Genomic DNA, 18,226 nt, shown 5'->3' with positions numbered 1-18,226 from the left:
CCCTAGAGCAGGTGGAGTGGATCAACCTAATGCTCAACTCATGCTCTACAAACATTATTGGGTGGTAAGTACAGACATGTTTTTTCATTTATTTATACATATGACATTGTTGTATAAACACTTATGTGAAGGAAGGAACACAAAAACAATATCATTCATGTTACAAACAATGTTGGGAATGAATAACAAATGTAAAATAATGACAAAAAGCCGGTTTTTCGCATGACGATATACTTAATCTTATGGTATTGGGAATGCTGTTCTTGCATTTGCCCTTATATGCATATATCCCTTTAGAGCATTCTCTATTGCCAATAATTTGATACCAAAATGAACGATGTAACACAGAAATTGATGTGAGAAAACTGAAATGAGTAAACACATTTTAGTGTGGACGATATGGATGTGCAGATGGGTACTCGCTCACGGGTAATGCTTGGTCAATATTCGGGTTTGCTGCGAGTAGCACGCTGGTTTTCTTTTACCTTATATGCATATATATATATCCCTTTAGAGAATTCTATTGCGAACAATTTGATACCAAAATGAACGATGTAACACGAAAATTGATGCGATAAAACTGAAAAGAGTATGCAGTACACATTTTAGTGTGATTGCGAACTCACAAGTAACAATGGGCAAATTTTCGGGTTTCCTGCGGGTGACAAACTGGGCCTTTTGATCTTATATGCATATATCTCTTTAGAGAATTCTACTATTAATAATTTGATACCAAAATGAACAATGTAACACAAAAATTGATGTGAAAAAATTGAAAAGAGTATACACATTTTAATGCAGGTGCATGCTCACGGGAAATGCCAGGCCAACCTTAGGGAGGGCTGGGGTGTACACACCGGGACGCTCAAAGTGTTAAGAGTTTTGGCATCTATGGCTTCGGAGGGTAGGCGGTTCCATGGGTTAATAACCCGGTGGGTGAAAAAGCATTTCCTGTTATCAGTCCTACAGTGTGGCTTGTCAAGCTTGAAACTGTTGCTCCTTGTTTGTGTTACACCTGACCTTTTGAAGAAATTTTCCGACTCGACATCCTCCAAATTGTTCAGTATTTTAAAAGTTTCGATAAAATCCGCCCTGTCATGCCTGGTTTGTAGTGTTGTTAGCCCTGTGGCCCTCAGCTGTTCCTGATACGTGGGTTAACTTAGCTCTGGAATGATTTTTGTTGCCTGGTGTTGCACTTTCTCCAGAGTGGCTATATCCTTATGATGAAATATTTATATAATACTGTATATTCAAGATAAAGATACAAAGGTGCCAAAAAACCATACAAAAGTTCTCTTTTTGCAAACAGAGTTGTAGAAGGTTGGAACAAGTTAAATGAGAAAGCGGTAGATGCCAAAACCGTCAGTAGTTTCAAAGTGCCACTCATATGTCAATGATTATTGGGATATGGGACACCATGAGCATAGCTCTCATCCTGTAACTTAGGTAATTACAGTGAATCATTATCAGGAAGGAGATGGTCCCACAAGGCAGGAGTGAAGCAGTCCATTCGATCACTCATTTAGTTCTTAGTCATACCCCATAGTGCTTAACCATCTTACCTTTAAACAACTAAACTGTATTATATTAAATTTTGCATGAAACACTGTATTAGTGGCCTTATTAAATATACATTCTCTGTAAAACCGAACCACTGTGACACTTATTAAATCATTGTACTGTATTGTTCTTTTGTATATATAATAAAAAAAATATTAAGTATTAAGTCTTTGTGTTTTCCTGCCCGAAACACTTTGTGTAATAGTAGCTTTAGGCATTGTATGTACTAGCCCTATCTATAAATCCATCAATCTTTGTATCTCACCTTGTATGTATGTACTTTACCTGAATAAACATTGATTTGATTTGATTTGATTATTATTATTATTATTATTATTATTATTATTATTATTAATTTACCACTTAGGCTATATAATTTAAAATAAAGTAACTTGTATCCTTTTAGAATTAAGTATCCCTCTAGAAAACTATACATATATAATTTGCTAAATTTCTTTGTTTTACATGATTTATTTCCCATAGTATTAACTATCATTCCCCAAAAAGTACTAACTAAAACATTAATCATACATAAGGTATGCCAAAAACACAGCAGGTGATTACTGACAATATAAACAAAATATAAATACCTAAAGTATTATGAAATCACTGTAATCACATCCTCTAATAATAATTAATAATAATAATTATAATAATAATAAATAATAATGATAATAATAATAATGACTTACCTTGAAGGCACCAATGATGGTGCTGGCTCGGATGCCACTCGAGTTGCACACCTGAGGAAGAGATCAAGTTCATGAGGGCACAAGAAGAGATCAAGTTCATGAGGGCACAAGAAGAGATCAAGTTCATGAGGGCACAAGAAGAGATCAAGTTCATGAGAGCACAAGAAGAGATCAAGTTCATGAGGGCACAAGACGAGATCAAGTTCATTGTGAAATTGACATAATCATTGCCTGGCACTTTTAGTAAGATCTACTATATTGACAAAAATTTATAAAACAGTGACTATTTAAGTGACAAAATTCTTTAGGAAAAGCAATTGTATGCAAGTTATCAACTACTGTATTGTTTCTCAGTTTTAAATTATATATGTTCATTCACTAATAAATTCTGGGAAAATTCTTATCACCCAAGTAAGAACTGCCAATTAATGTTTCGTCAAAACTTTATATTAACTTTGTATGATCATAAAATGTATACCATAGGCATATATGGTGATTAATGCATTGCTCTTTCCTGCCTCAGGTTGTATTTAAATTGGATCATATCTTTCCAGAATGTCCTTAGACGTAGGTCAATCATGCTATAAAACTAGACATGAATTCTTATCATCTGGGAGCTGTAAAACTTTTTTTTTTCTGCTAAGCGATCAACCATAGGTGCTGGGCTAAAAGATGGATGCCCTGGTTTTTCACATCCTTTTCTGGAGTCCCTCCTTTGTGGCTGCAACAGTGCTCTGTTTGCTTGAGTCTTGTACACTGCCAGGAAGTGAGGTGCTTTGAGGAGTCAGATTGTAAGTAGCCAACAACACCTCAAATTGTGTATCTATTAAGGGGTATGAGATTAACTTAAGCCAACCCCAGAGAAATAGAATGCCAAGGCACTTGCAATATGGGTGGCATAAACACAGTCATGAAGTGTAAATGAAAAACAAAGCAATGATGAGAAACTGGTGATAGGCTCTTCAGAGGCCAGCATGAGTTGGAAGAGTGAGGAGAACTGGTTGGCTCTGACCTCTGATGACCTGGGCTGCCATTTGGTGGCAGTCAGACATACCAGTGAGGGTATTTACCCTACACCAATGTTCAATTGCTTTATTTATCTAAAAACGTCTAATGTCCATTAAGCAGTTGCTTCTTTTTGTTGTACCGATGCTTTCTGGTGGATTTCCCCAGTTTTGTGGTTGATCTTTGACCCTCTGTTCCCCTCTATTTGTAGAGTGAGCCTGAGTCTGAATCTAGCTCCCAATAGGCAGTGGAAAGGTCTTTAAGTCTGGCATGTTGAGCAAATGCTTGGTCGTACCAGTGATTATGTCGGGGGAACTACTGATGGTCCCCTCCCAGAAAAGAATGACTCAAGAAAATGAGTATGCCAACCTTAAATACAAGAAAATCTTCCATAAGTTCAGACGGTAATTTCTCATCTTGGAAAAAGAAGATCTGGTCGAACCATGGGGTGGTGGTGCCCTTGTGCACCCTGGTCTGCTGGGTGCTGCCGCTCAGGGACACTTGACACACAGGGTTCAGGTTGCACCCCATCAGCTGACGGCCCTCCACCACCCTCACGCGTATCTGGTGACAGGAACAAAGTACGAGTTTATGCTAAAAGAGTGTTTGATAAATATTATCTATTTTAAGAGAAATAACCGACAAGTTGGGTATGAACATCGTGTGTAACAACACACACACACACAGCCACATACACACACACACATTATGTTTCAAGGAAATAAAATTCAGAGCTGTTCATAGAAGCTTCTGACTTCATTATGCATTCATGAGAAAAAAGCATTTTCTCATTCTAAAATATGCACCTCATTTCTTTTTACTTTGATATACAGTATGGTGTATTAAAAGCAACAGAGGAGGACGTTATCTCGTGTATATACTGTACTCAACTTACATACAGTGAGTTTACGATGACATAAATTTCCCACTGCTAAATAACTATCATTACTCAGTATGTTAGACTGATTCACCAACTAAGGCCTACATGATTCCTTAAATGAAACCTTTATGTTCATTCACAAGAGGCCTACATGATTCAAATGAGGCCTGTATGATTCATCAAGTAGGGTCTACGTGGGTCACCACATGATGCCTATACGATTTATCAGACGAGACGTATATGGTATTTACTCCACATTGACCTCATATCACTACTCATCTCACATGCCAGTCAACTTAAAGATGTTTGAGACACCGCAACGTTATAAATTCCTGAGGTACTTTCATCTTTATTTTGAACTTTCACCACACGCCATTAAACCATAAATGTCAGAGTGATGTCACAATGAACCATTGATCCTTTAACTGTTCTTCAGACCATCTTCCATCCACCCAAATGTTCATATAAAACTTAAGAACATGATAATAAAGGAAATTTCAGGAGTATTACTGTATTGACCCATGTAAAGCAGAACCTATTTATACCTACCCAAACTCAGTAATATACTGTATAAATCTAACCTTCATAAGACTATAAGAATAAGTCAGTATTTGTTTTATCTGGAAGGGCTATATTAAGATAGGAAAACATAAAGAGTATAATAATTCTATCTAATTAAGCAGTTAAATACATGCCTTGAACATATTCACCCACTTGAAACACACTCACTAATATCGAGCTTCCTCACCTGCCTAAAACTTTTTTTTTTTTTACTTACCTGAAACTTTGTCTTGGCACTGGAAAGTTTGTCTCTGTGCCTCTGCTGAGGCATCTGAGGCATCCCACCCGTCGCAGTCCCTTCCACCCCAACATCAGGCACAGGGTTAATGCCTGAGAGAGAGGAACATTAAAGTATGCAGTTAGTAATTACTCCTTGGAACACTGCAGGGTTGATTTACCAATATATAACCCTGAGAAACAAGTGGGTGATTTGAGAAGTATATGAGGAAGGTAGCCCTGTGATGAGAAATGCATGCTTTGCATTAAGAAAGTAAAGATCAGAGGAATCCCCATGACTGGCCAAAATATATCATATGAGTATTTTACTACTGTATTTGGTATTTTTAAAAATTGTAATTTATGTATGGAAGAGGTACGTTAGGTCTATTGTCGAGTTCATTGTGTTCATAACTATCAAATCTATTATTTGACCTTTAATAATAATTTGTCTCACTAAATTTAATATTACAGACTCAAATTAAATGTTAGTTTTATTGCATGTAATTTATAGTTTATCTGTAATATGTTAAAAATATTAAGTTAGTTTGTGCAAATATTTTACATCAAATATTACCAGAGATATATCTATGAAAGTAAGTTAACTGTCATTTTTTAACATAGAACATGAACTCCAAAATAAGAAATATAATGCTGATTTTTTATACTTAAAACACTAATTTACCGACACGGTTTTCACTGGTTATGTCGGTTGCCTCATAAAATAATTGGATACACATTGTTAAGTAATAAATGTTTATGCTACAGCAATTATATTCAGTCTGACAAATACTACACTAAACTCTGAGTATAACACAAGGTAAAGAATCATCTTCATAGTCCGGTTATTAACATTTCATAATTAAGAAACCCAACAAAATTCATTTTACGAACCTAGAGGGAGGAAGGGAGGGAGCTATCAGGTAAAAACGCCAAGCCATTACGACTATATAGCACTTGGAACGGGTCAGGATAAGGATATGAGATGGGACAGGGGAAAGGAATGGTGCCCAACCACTTGGACAGTTGTGTTTATGAACCTAGAGAATTCCTCAAGAGAAATCTACTCAGTCATCAAAGAAAAACAGATTGATGAAAGTGCATCAATCACCATTAATAATAATGATGCATTGTACATGTCACTTCTATATTTATTCACCTACTACTTTGGTCTCATTATCATCATTACTGAACTTTGTACTTTATTATTAAAGAATTTTAGGCAAAAACACAATATATCAAGTACGAAAATTTTAAATATGCAATCACTGCAGATATCCTGAAATGTACTATTATATAGCCCTCGAGATACAGTACTGTAAATACAAAAAAAAAAAAAAATTAAAAACTTTTATATGGGTGTGGTGCAAATTAATTCAAGATTCTAATTTCAGAGTTGAAGAATTTTCACTCTTAAGACAGATATTACTTGTAAATTTTTTAATTTACACACTTTTGCTCTGTTCTCAAAATAAATCATATTCTAACTACTATCTTACATGTTCTATAAAAAGCGAGGTTTATAAGCGATAAAATATTTACGTTATCTACATACAAAAATTGAAAAATTGATACTAAGAAAATGGTTAACACAAGCAAGGAAACTAACTTTGATTATCTCCTATCAACAGTGTTAAATACAAGTTACCGGTACTGACGAATATATTAATCATCAAAAATAAGATTCGATGTCCAGTGTGTGAAGAACACTGCGGTAAGATACATATGAAGAGCTGGAAATAAGGCACAAGTTATTTTATGGTTCAAGCATTGAAATAATGAATATTCTCTAGCCGATTCCCACAATGCAGGGGTAACTACACAATACTCGGGATGTTGTAGTCAGCATAGACAATAATAATTACAGTTTAGAGCACCACAAAACCTTTTAACACTTTATTAATGTGTTTATTTAAAGACTTTATTAAAGCAATAATTTTATAATCAAGATAGTTGCCCAAAATGCTCTGCATATTAGTGGTTTTAGGTATAGAATATATTAGCTTTATCTAGAAATCCAACATTCCGTTTGTAACTCATTTTCTATGTACAGTACAGTATGTACTTTTACCTGAATAAACATTATTATCATCATATAAAAAGTTACTGTAGTCAAGAGACTCTACCGTGGGTACTAGTGTCCCATTAATCAGTAAATACTCCACCAAAAGCCAAGCAATTTATTACAAGCATAAAACTACATTAAGCAGTATTTAACATTGGCATTTTATTTTTTTTAGAGCAATTACACATGCAATACGTGCCAAGGAAAATTGTCCAAAGAATTAATGTGAAGTCAAAAACATTACATGGATCAAATAAACAGGATCAGGGTGAACACAGAACACAACAATGACAGCAAATTAATTCTGGTAGAAATTATTCTAAAATAGACAGAGCCAGTAGTATTGAAAACATAAAGGAATGCATTCAAAAATATGAAAAGCATGAACAGAATGAAGAGTACCAAGATAAATAGATTATTAATGACAAAGTAGACAAAAATAAGGATAAATATAAGTTAATAAAACAAAAATTGAGTGAACTGGTTCATGAATGGTAAAATAAGGTGAATAGAGTGAGAAATGAAGATAAAATAATTCATAAAGTATAGAAAGAATGAAAGAAAGATGGAGAAATGAGGAAAGATGGGAAACACTAGAGCAAAAGTAATGTAGGTTGCAAGGCAATATAGGCATATTAAAAGGAGGATTGAATAACTTATAAAAGCTGATAAATATGTGTAATGCATCAAAATATAATGCAGTGCCTTACAGTAGCCGAGAGACAAAATTGGAGTGAAGCGATGTGCACAAGTTACAAAAGACAGAAGTAGAGTTAGCACGAGTGAGTGAGTGACTTAAGTGTGAAAATGAGAGAGATAATGAATTTTTTTTCACACATCTTGGATTTATATGATCATTTCATTTCATTCAAAATATTTAAGTATATGCAAGATATTTAAGTGGAATAGCTATGGTTGAATTTAACAAATACAGTACTGTTGATAAACATTTTAGGAACAAACTTTTTAGTATTACATTATTTTTACAGGTGCCATTTTCTGAGGTGCATTTTACGGCAAAATAACTTTAGAAAATTACAGTACTGTGTTTAACATTTATAAAGCTGCTTTTCTATATAGTCTGTCACAAATGTGAATTAAGCATTTGCATGAAACAGGCATTTAATTATTTACTTGGCTCGGTTTCTTTTGATACGTTCTTAAACAGACGCTTTAGCCCAGATCGTACTTTTTCTTGCTCCTTGCCACTACCCTGTGCTCCTGACGGATCAGAAGCCTTATGTGAATTAGAGCCCTTGGTTTCTGATTGTTCAGATACCCCAGGTGACCTAACATCCTTGCAGACTCCTGCTGAATGATGCGTACCATCTGCCAGCTCAGAGGTGACCCCGGCTGACCTGGCTGCTATTGCGCTTATGCTACGACCAGCACCTGTAGTTGCACCTACAGGAGAGTAGTGAGGTACACTTAGACAACTAATTTAAAACAAATTATATTGGCCTATAGAAAAGTATTTAGATGAGAAAGAGAGTATAAAATATATTACAAGAGGATGACTTAATTGAGGAGATGTAGTTTTTATAGTTTAAAAATACAGAATTGTTTATAAATATAACCGTCACATTTTTATATAAAATGAATTTAAGAAATGACAAGAGACAACTTTTAGGATTAGAATATAAAAACAAAAATTTGGATATTGCGGGTCATTTACTCAGAGGATTTTTTTAATTATTCCCCTCAGTGTTAGTATAATACTAAGACAATACTGATTTGTTTTATTTGTATAGAAGATTTAAAATACAACTTTAGATGCTTAATTTTAGTTTGAATGACAAAAAAAAACCTAAAATGCCGAGCCAAGCTGAAAAGAAAACACAGCAAGTAAAATAGAAAACTGAAAACGCCAGAGATGTTTCCCACCAATCTAAAAACAGAAAATGCCACCAGAGTTTTTCCCAACAATTTGTAAACCATGGCAAAAGAGGCTTGCCAAATAGAAAATCCATATTACAGTAATTACATCACCAAGATTTAAAAACTTATCTAGCAACCTACAAAATATACACTACTAAGTATGCAGAGAATAAGCCACAAAAACATGGCTGAAATTTAACAACCCAACTCACACACATGAAGAGAAATGACAGTGTTTCAATCCATCCTGGACCCTTATCAAGTGGTATGCTTTATTTTCTCATGTGTGAGTTGGATTATTGTATACCAAATACATATATAGTCTGCTGTTCAGCTATCATTTTAATATGTATGGGATTGAAACACAGGCATGAAGTGCCAGATTATCTTCAAGTGTGCATTCAAAAGTAAGAAGAATTGATTTGGAATAATGATGTTAAACTAATTTTTGGGAATAAAGAAATAGATTGTATGGGCATAGAGAAAAGATGGAAGGATGAGGAAGAGATATATACCAACCAGTGGACTTTTTTGGTTTCTGTAACGTCAGTTTGACATCCTCCACTGATGAAGGTTGATGCTAAAGCAACCAAAAATGTCCACTAAGTAGTTGAGTAAAATAGTAGAAAGAAAGCAGAAGGCTGAGAACATGGTATGAGGACAGGGTAAGTGTGTGTATGTGAGAGAGGTACGAGCATGGAGGTGTGTGTGTATGATGCTGAGGAAAGGATGAGAGGGGCACAAGTAGAAAGGAGAGTACGGAGTGAAGGACAGGGAGGGTGTGTGTCTGGGTGAGAGAAGTAAGAGTATGGAGGAGCATATGGAGCCAAGGAAAGAGTAAGAGAAGTACAAGTATGGTGGTGTGTACAGAGTTATGAGGATAGGGTGTGAAGGGTATCGACATGAAGGAGTGCCATGTCAGGACAGGGTAAGAGAGGTGCCAGTGACAAGGTAAGAGGTGCGCCAACATGCAGGGTGGTGGTATATCAGAACGTGCTTTTACTGAAAATCTACAAAAGATAATACAAACTACAGCAAGAAATGATGATTGTTGTACTGGTCAACAATATGTTTGTATGCACACTTGTAGTGTATACTTGTTCCAGTCTTGTACTGTAGTCATGCAACAGCATTGACATACAAGGTTGAGCTGGCAGTGAACATGGGACTAAACATCAAAACAAGCAAGTCTATAGGTTATACAGCCATAATGCTATAATGAAGATTTTTCCTTTTACTCTTTTCATCCAAGTGAAATAAACTTTAGACAGAAGCTTAAGAGCACTTTACTCAAGTGTTGAGGTTAATGCCTTGCAACAAAATTTGGCTTTCAAATTTCCTGTATTTCTGTTTGCACGTTCAAGCCATGCTTGTTTTGTAAGCTATATATGTGTGAACTTAAGTTTATAAATATATGAATTTGAAGTTGAGGGATTTTTCACCCAATTTCAATTTCATTTGCACTTTACAATATCCATCAAGCCAACTGAATTTTATACTAAATTGACATCCCTTATCTGAAAGCCACTCCCTGCCCAAAAAGCAAGCCTCTGTTCCTAAAGAAAGTCCTCATCACCAGATCAATATTGATAGACCATCCAATCCTATCTCCTCACCCCCTACCTGCTGGAGGGCTGTAAGAGAGGGCCAACTTAAGAGTGCCAACTGTAGGAGAGTCATTAGCATCCAGGAGTCCCAGGTCATAGTCAAGGGGTGTGCCTGGGGCCGCATGTATTACGTTCCTTAAGGCAATTGTCGCCTTTCCCAGCAGTCTGAAACACATAGGCAGCTTACATAACATTTACTGTGGTACTTGTTATAGGGTTCATATAATATGTGCTCCCACTATTTTGTTGTAATATTGTTTAGCAAGTAAAAGAAAGATTTAGTATATAAAGCTATATAACAAACTAAAAATTAATAAGAGGAAGAATATATTAGTAATAAAAATCATAATTTGTTTTATTGGGGGACAAGCAGCCTGCATATATATACCTGAGACTTGTATTGCCCGAAACGCTTTGTTGTTTTATTGGGGGACAAGCAGCCTGCATATATATACCTGAGACTTGTATTGCCCGAAACGCTTTGCGTAATAGTGGCTTTAGGCATTGTATGTACTAGCTCTTATCTATAAAGCCAACAAACTTTGTAAAATCTCTTTATGTATGTACCTTTGCCTAAATAAAAATTATTATTATTATTATTATTATTATTATTATTATTGAGGTCTCCCCAAAGTTGAACTACTGACACTTCCCAGGATGCAACCCCACAACACTTGCCTAACCAATTAATTTACGTCCTAAGTCTTCATAGCTTTAAGCATGTTTGGCTATAATGGATAGTTCCATGAAACTTGTATGAAGACAATACAATGTAATGAGCAAATAGGATCAGTTAGAAATTGTCATGAAGTACCGGGTACACATAATCATGTAATTATCATCATTCTTTCCCCCCCCCCTTTTTTTCAATTCAATTCATGCTCTGATCTCAATTAGTTTTAAGTTTTATTATAAGTGTTTTCCCACATCTTGCCTGAAACGCTGTGCGTATCAGTGGCTTTAGGCATAGTATGTACTAGCTCTATCTAGAAATCCAACATGCTGTTTGTAACTCATCTTGTTTGAATGTGCTTTTACCTGAATAAACATTTTATTTTATTTTAACAATTCCAATCAAATAAGCATTGTGACAATTATAGTCTACAGATAGAGAATTTACTGAGAAAATAAAAACAATAGAAATAGACTGATTAGGAACAATATAGAGAACATAAGCAGATGATAAGTCACAATAACATTGCTGATGATGACCAAACTACACATCAGAAAAATTTAATAAAGTAAAATGTTTATTCAGGTAAAAGTACATACATACAAGATGAGTTACAAACAGAATGAGTGACAAAAATGAGTTTCCGATTGGACTCTTCATTGACCTAAGAAAAGCCTTTGATACTGTTAATCACAACTACCTCTTATTTAAACTCCAGCATTATGGAATCCGAGGCCTTGCCCTTGACTACATCCGATCCTATCTTAGTGACAGACACCAATATGTAACCATCAATGATACAACTTCTTCCACTCTACCAATTACCGTTGGAGTGCCACAGGGCAGCATCTTAGGACCTCTTCTATTTCTTATATATATAAACGATCTGCCTAATGTCTCTAATATTCTCAAACCTATATTGTTTGCTGACGATACTACCCTTATCTACTCAAACCTCAACCCACATACACTAAATAATGTTGTGAATAATGAATTAAAAAAAGTCCACTTATGGATGTCAACGAACAAACTAACATTAAACATCGAAAAGACTTACTACATCTTATTTGGAAGCAAATCATCAAATGCAATTCAGCTACAGATAGACAACATTAACATCAGTAATAAAAATGATGGCAAGTTTCTTGGCCTATTCCTAGACAAGAGACTCAACTTCAGCACCCACATTCAACACATAACTAAGAAAGTCTCTAAGACAGTTGGTATACTCTCCAAAATCAGATATTATGTTCCTAACTCTGCTCTCCTCTCACTATATTATGCACTAATCTACCCCTATCTTAATTATGGTATCTGTGCATGGGGGTCTACCACTGCAAACCACCTTAAGCCCATCATCACACAGCAAAAATCTGCTATCAGAATAATAACTAACTCTGCTTTCAGACAACACTCAGCTCCCTTGTTTAAATCTCTAAACTTGCTAAATATTAACTCCCTCCACACATTCTCTTGTGTCAACTACATTTACAAAACCCTGTTCTTAAATGCAAACCATGCTCTGAAACTCTCCCTGGACAGATGTAATAGGACCCATTATCACCACACCAGAAATAAATATCTCTTTGATATCCCCAGGGTCAAACTTAATCTGTGTAAACGCTCTATGCAAATTAAGGGACCTAGTCTATGGAACTCACTCCCTAGTGAATTGAAAAACTGTAAAACTTTTGCCTTATTTAAAAGCAAAACCAAAAAGTACCTAACTTCATCTATTTAGTTTCCTACACTGAGCTTTAAATTTGCTCTGTACCTAGTGGTACCCAATCTCCTAATTTTTATGTAATATCAAACAACCTTATCATTGTGTTCATTGCTGTCTTCTTTTATGTGCTAGCCATATGCTGTATTGTGACTACCAATTTTTGTCAACTACCATTCAAGCTGTCATTGCAATCAATCTTATATTGTTTCTGCTGTATTGTGCCTACCAATTTGTTGTCAACTACCATTTTAAGCTGTCATTGCAATCAATCATAGCTACCTATGTGCTTTAATATACTGTACCTATAATTTTCTCTCATCTTTTTTTTTTTCATTCCATGTAATCTGTTATCATTTTTTTGTCTATAAATTTTGCAAGTATTTACCTCCTTAAAATTTTCTTAGATTAAGGACCTGCCCGAAACGCTGCGCGTGCTAGTGGCTTTACAAGACTGTAATTACCATAATTGTATCCTCACATTCCTTATGTACATTCTTGTATATGCATAAATAAATAAATAAATAAATAAATAAAAGAATGTTGGGTTTCTAGATAGAGCTAGTACATACTGTGCCTAAAGCCACTAATACACACAGCATTTTGGGCAAGATGTGGTGAAAAACACTTAAAATAAAACTTAAAACTAATTGAGATCACAGCATAAATTTAAGTGAAAAAGGGAAAAAAGAATTGATAACAGTTACATGATGGACAGAACAGCACAAATTTAAACAGAACAGCTGTAACGATGAGACAGAACAGAACAGAAGATGAGGAAACTACGACGTTTCAGTCCGTCCTGGACCATTATTAAGTCATGTGTTATTAACAACAATTAACTTGATAATGGTCCAGGACAGACTGAAATGTAGTGGATTCTTCATCTTCTGATATGTGGTTTGCTCATCATAGAGAACAAACCCGTCTCCGTGGTGTAGTGGTACTTTACAGTCTCCGTGGTGTAGTGGTAAGACACTTGCCTGGCGTTCCGCGAGCGCTATGTCATGGGTTCGTATCCTGGCCGGGGAGGATTTACTGGGCGCAATTCCTTAACTGTAGCCTCTGTTTAACTCAACAGTAAAATGTGTACTTGGATGAAAAAACGATTCTTCGCAGCGGGGATCATATTCCAGGGACCTGCCCGAAATGTTATGCATACTAGTGGCTGTGCAAGAATGTAACAACTCTTGTATATATCTCAAAAAAAATAAAAAAAATAAATAAATTATTTCAGTAATGCAATATGATTAGACAAAGCAATATTCAGCATAATAAATTTAAAACAAGTTTACACAGGTACAGGCAAGCACTAAACAAAAAAATGTCGTGATAACATACAAGATAAATTGGAACAGACAAGGCGGACAATAATTATCTTGTATTAGTATTAATGCCTTGAGTCTCCCCTTACAACCCGGCAGATGTTAGAGAAAACGGCCCGAGACCTCCTGGAGACCAACTGCTCGCACTCGCCCAGCATGTAAACACAGCGTCTACTGCTAGTTCCTTCCTTGGGGTTTACATATTTACCGAATTTACATATTATGACTGCTCAATCCGGGGTCACTAATAGACAATGGGTAAGCCAATGGCAAATCACCTGTAATAATCCGTACATTTTATAAATGTACGAACCATAAGGAGGGAATGAGAACCATGGACACTGTTGTTGTTGTTGTGTTGATTTAGGGGCGACGACGATCGTGGGATCGGATGCGCCCCGGCTGCCCGATACCGGGAAATAGCGAAGGGATGGGGCCCCTATAGTCTCTTCAGGCCACAGACCCTACAATCTCCTCAGGCGACAAATTTTACAGTCTCTTCAGGCCGCGGACATGACGGATGAAGCGGAAGGTATGGCGAAGGATGTCATGACGGACGTCTTCGTCTCTCGCACCTGCCCCGTCAAGGAGAACGGGAACTGTGAGGCGGGGAATATTCAGCCTACGAACGGAACTCTGTAGTCTGACGCGAGCGCTATGAAATCGAGGGCAGTGAAGTAGAAGGTGCTCCACTGTATCCTCCTGGGTCGGACACCACTGGCAATATGGGGAATCTACCAGCAGTAGACGATGGAGATGTGCGGCCAGGCAAGTGTGCCCAATCCGGAGACGAGTGATGGCAGTGTCGAGGAGTCGAGAATGATGACGACGATAAAATTGCGTAAAAATTGCGTCTTCTTAAAAAGGGAGCGGGCATTCCAAAACACCACAGTATTCTCAGGATGGGGCGCCATTATCCCTGAAATACAACAGCTAACTTTTTGACCACCAGTGCACAGACGTCTCCAAAGGGGGAACCACTAGAAAAAGCCATAAAACCTTCATACAAAGTAAGTAAAATATGTGGTATCAATGACTTCCAGTCAAGAGGATGTTGATCTATGTTTCTCTCTGCCTGACGGAAGCGGTGGTCGGCTCGCGAACTCTCTTGACGGCGTCTGCGACTGGTGGGAGCCTCACTCTGGGCCTCATGTTCCCCCGGTGTCACAATCCCTTCGGAAAGTGCCTGGGGGACCAGAGGATCATCAGGGCTGTCTGTTGGAGCAGTACCTCCTGATCGATGGGTGTGTCGACGACGCCGGTGTTGGCTTCTTTGAGGAAAGGCAGGAGGGTGACGAGTGCTAGGCTCCGGCCGAGACTGAGCGTCCATGTCTGTATCCGTGGATGAGTTTCCGTCAGTGTCAAGGCTACCCAGGAGGGAAAATCGATTAGCAACCTGGGCGTATGTGGCATGTGACTGGGACAGGCAAGAGCGTCTGCTAGTTCCTACTTGTGAAGAGGCCCGACCAGGGGGAACCTGGAGGCGAGAAGAAGCGATAGGCTGATTGAGGGTACGCAACTTCTGGAACAGCTCATGTCGAGGTGTCCCCGCTGTTTTGTGATCGATGTCCAACTGGAGGGCCTCAAGATATACAGGGCAACTCTTAGACGTAACCTTATGATGGCCATGGCATAAAAAGCAGCGGGGTGCAGCAGAGCACCCACCGTCATCTCTGTCTGAATGGCCAGTTTTGCCGCAGTTTGCACACCGTGCTGTATTACGGCAGGTCAGGCGACTGTGGCCCAATAGATGACAAGCGTAACATCGTAAAACAGGGAAATTGTAGGGCTGAACCTGATACGAGGTCCTGTGTAGTGCCACTCGGTCAGGGAGGTGCCCATCGAACTTTACACGGACCATGGATGTCGGCCCTGCTGCTCCGCGAATCCTGGTAACTTCCAATAATCTCACTGATGCACCCCCTAATACCTGCAGAGCGGCCTGGATGTCATCCACATCTACACTCTGGTCAATTGGGCCAATCTTCCCATACCGGGCCCGAGACTCCTCCTCCTGCGACAATACCTGTCGGCACCTGACAGGCCAGTCCCCCAACTTATTAATGTCGGATACACAGATGTGTGATAGAGCCTCCTTTCTGATATGTAGCTTGAGTGCTGCACCCCTACCCAGGGTACGTATGGTCTCAGGCAGGCAATGTGGCCACAATACGGAAGCCTCGATTGCTGCACCTAAGGTACGAGGATTTGCAAAGACGCACTGACCTGATTCTGACTGGATTAGGACTACCACAAACGAGGAACGGGGTACCACAAGACTAAGGTCTTCTGAAGGGGAGGATATCCTCTTAGCATCTCGCTCTGGGGCAGCATCAGCCGACTCATCTTCTAGCAGACGTTTTCCTCTCTGGGACTTGCTGTCAACATCCATGGCGCCCCCGCTCGGGGAGGCGTCCATTTGGGAGGCTCCGGCCTCCCCCGGTCCTGTGAGCCCCTGGGTAGCTGCAGTGAGCACACACTGGCCCAAAGAAGCCAGCTGAATTAAAGATGAGTTCCAGGTAAGGTGTGGAAAGAAAGTCCAGCCAGGAGCGTTCAATCCGCGCGCCAAGATGGCCGACCTTCCCGCCCCCTCCCATGGACACTGTGTTTACATGCTGGGAGAGTACGTGCAGCTCCGTTGGTGTCCGTGAACTCTCTGGACGTTTTCTCTAACATTAGTCTTGTTGTAAGGGAGTTATTGTTCAATAGGAGAAATATACGGATTTACTCATATCCTGTATGTATGTAATGTATTTTTGTTTTATTTATTTATTTATTTTATTTATTTATTTATACAAGAGTTTTTACATTCTTGTACAGCCATAGCGTTTCGAGCAAGTCATTAATAAATAAATAAATATAAATAAATAAATGTTTATTTAGATAAGGTACATACATACAAGAAATTTTTACAAAGATTGGTTGACTTATAGGTAGAGCTAGTACATACAATGCCTAAAGCCACTATTACGCAAAGCGTTTCGGGCATCCTAATCCTAATTTTCCATGGAATATGACCTGCCAAATTGTTTAACAACCAGGTACCCATTCTCTGCTGGGTGAACAGAGGCTACAGTTAAGGACTGACACCCAGTCAATCCTCCCTGACCAGGATACGAACCCAGGCCACGAAAGGCCAGGCGAGTGTGTTACCAGTTCGCCATGGGGAAATAGATGAAAGTGACTTCTACAACTTCTTTCAGTATATTCTAGCTGATGACCACACATACATGTATGTGTGGTCACACATGCGTATGTGTGGTCACACATGCGTATGTGTGGTCACATGCGTATGTGTAGTCACACATGCGTATGTGTGGTCACATGCGTATGTGTGGTCACACATGCGTATGTGTGGTCACACATGCATATGTGTGTGGTCACACATACATATGTGGTCACACATACATATGTGTGGTCTACAACTTCTTTCAGTATATTCTAGTTGTTGAAGTAATTTTTATCTACAATATCATGGCCAGATTAACAAGTAAATTTGAATGTTAGATATAATAGTAAATTAACTTACAACACAACAGGTTATAAGGAGAGTTACCCGAGGGCCACCATCTTTAATGTATAAATGTTCAGCAGGGTCACACGATCCTGCTTTCATTGAATGTTCAAATCAGTGGGATGCTCTTGCAGCCCCAGCACGCAACATATAGATCCAACAAAAAAAAAAAAGTCCAGCTGGGACCATCCACTAGTGGAAAAAATAGCTGATGCCATGCTCAGCGCCGCAACATCAGATAAGGAGAAAGCCCGCCTCAGAGCAGTGTCTGCCCCTTATGAAGGGGACTTCCTTCTGGCAGTACCCATGTCGGCAACAGACACGCGTCTAGATCCAGAATCCCTTCTCCCCTTCACGTAGCAGTGACCCTCCGCCTTGGTGCCCCAATTCACACTGAGTACAAGTGTATTTGCAACAGGGTGGAAGCAGACCAATATATATGGACTGCATGGGTTGCACTGCAAAAACTCGAAGGGTTGGCATGCAAGATACAATGAGGTTCTGCCCAAAACGCTATGCATGTCAGT

At 38.3% G+C, this 18,226-nt stretch overlaps 1 protein-coding gene across 31 annotated transcripts in view; it reads right to left on the bottom strand.

Annotated features, from left to right (window-relative positions):
- Window positions 1-18,226, bottom strand: part of LOC123746409 (myoferlin) — a 234,415-nt gene that overhangs the window by 113,984 nt on the left and 102,205 nt on the right. For 14 of the 31 annotated variants that reach the window (XM_045727937.2, XM_069314781.1, XM_069314789.1 and 11 more), the window contains 5 exons: window positions 10,481-10,629; window positions 8,114-8,383; window positions 4,916-5,028; window positions 3,627-3,821; window positions 2,253-2,303 (listed from right to left, as the gene is read on the bottom strand). In XM_045727937.2, the coding sequence (XP_045583893.2) occupies window positions 2,253-2,303; window positions 3,627-3,821; window positions 4,916-5,028; window positions 8,114-8,383; window positions 10,481-10,629 (778 nt within the window). Of the gene's footprint in view, window positions 1-2,252; window positions 2,304-3,626; window positions 3,822-4,915; window positions 5,029-8,113; window positions 8,384-10,480; window positions 10,630-14,463; window positions 14,615-18,226 lie in introns of those variants that run through there. The other 17 variants (XM_069314806.1, XM_069314799.1, XM_069314800.1 and 14 more) reach the window with 3 other exon arrangements.

Source organism: Procambarus clarkii, chromosome 80, assembly GCF_040958095.1.
Source record: "Procambarus clarkii isolate CNS0578487 chromosome 80, FALCON_Pclarkii_2.0, whole genome shotgun sequence".
NCBI lineage: Eukaryota > Metazoa > Arthropoda > Malacostraca > Decapoda > Cambaridae > Procambarus > Procambarus clarkii.
Note: the sequence above shows the minus strand (reverse complement) of the source record. Positions and strands in the feature narration are given on the sequence as shown.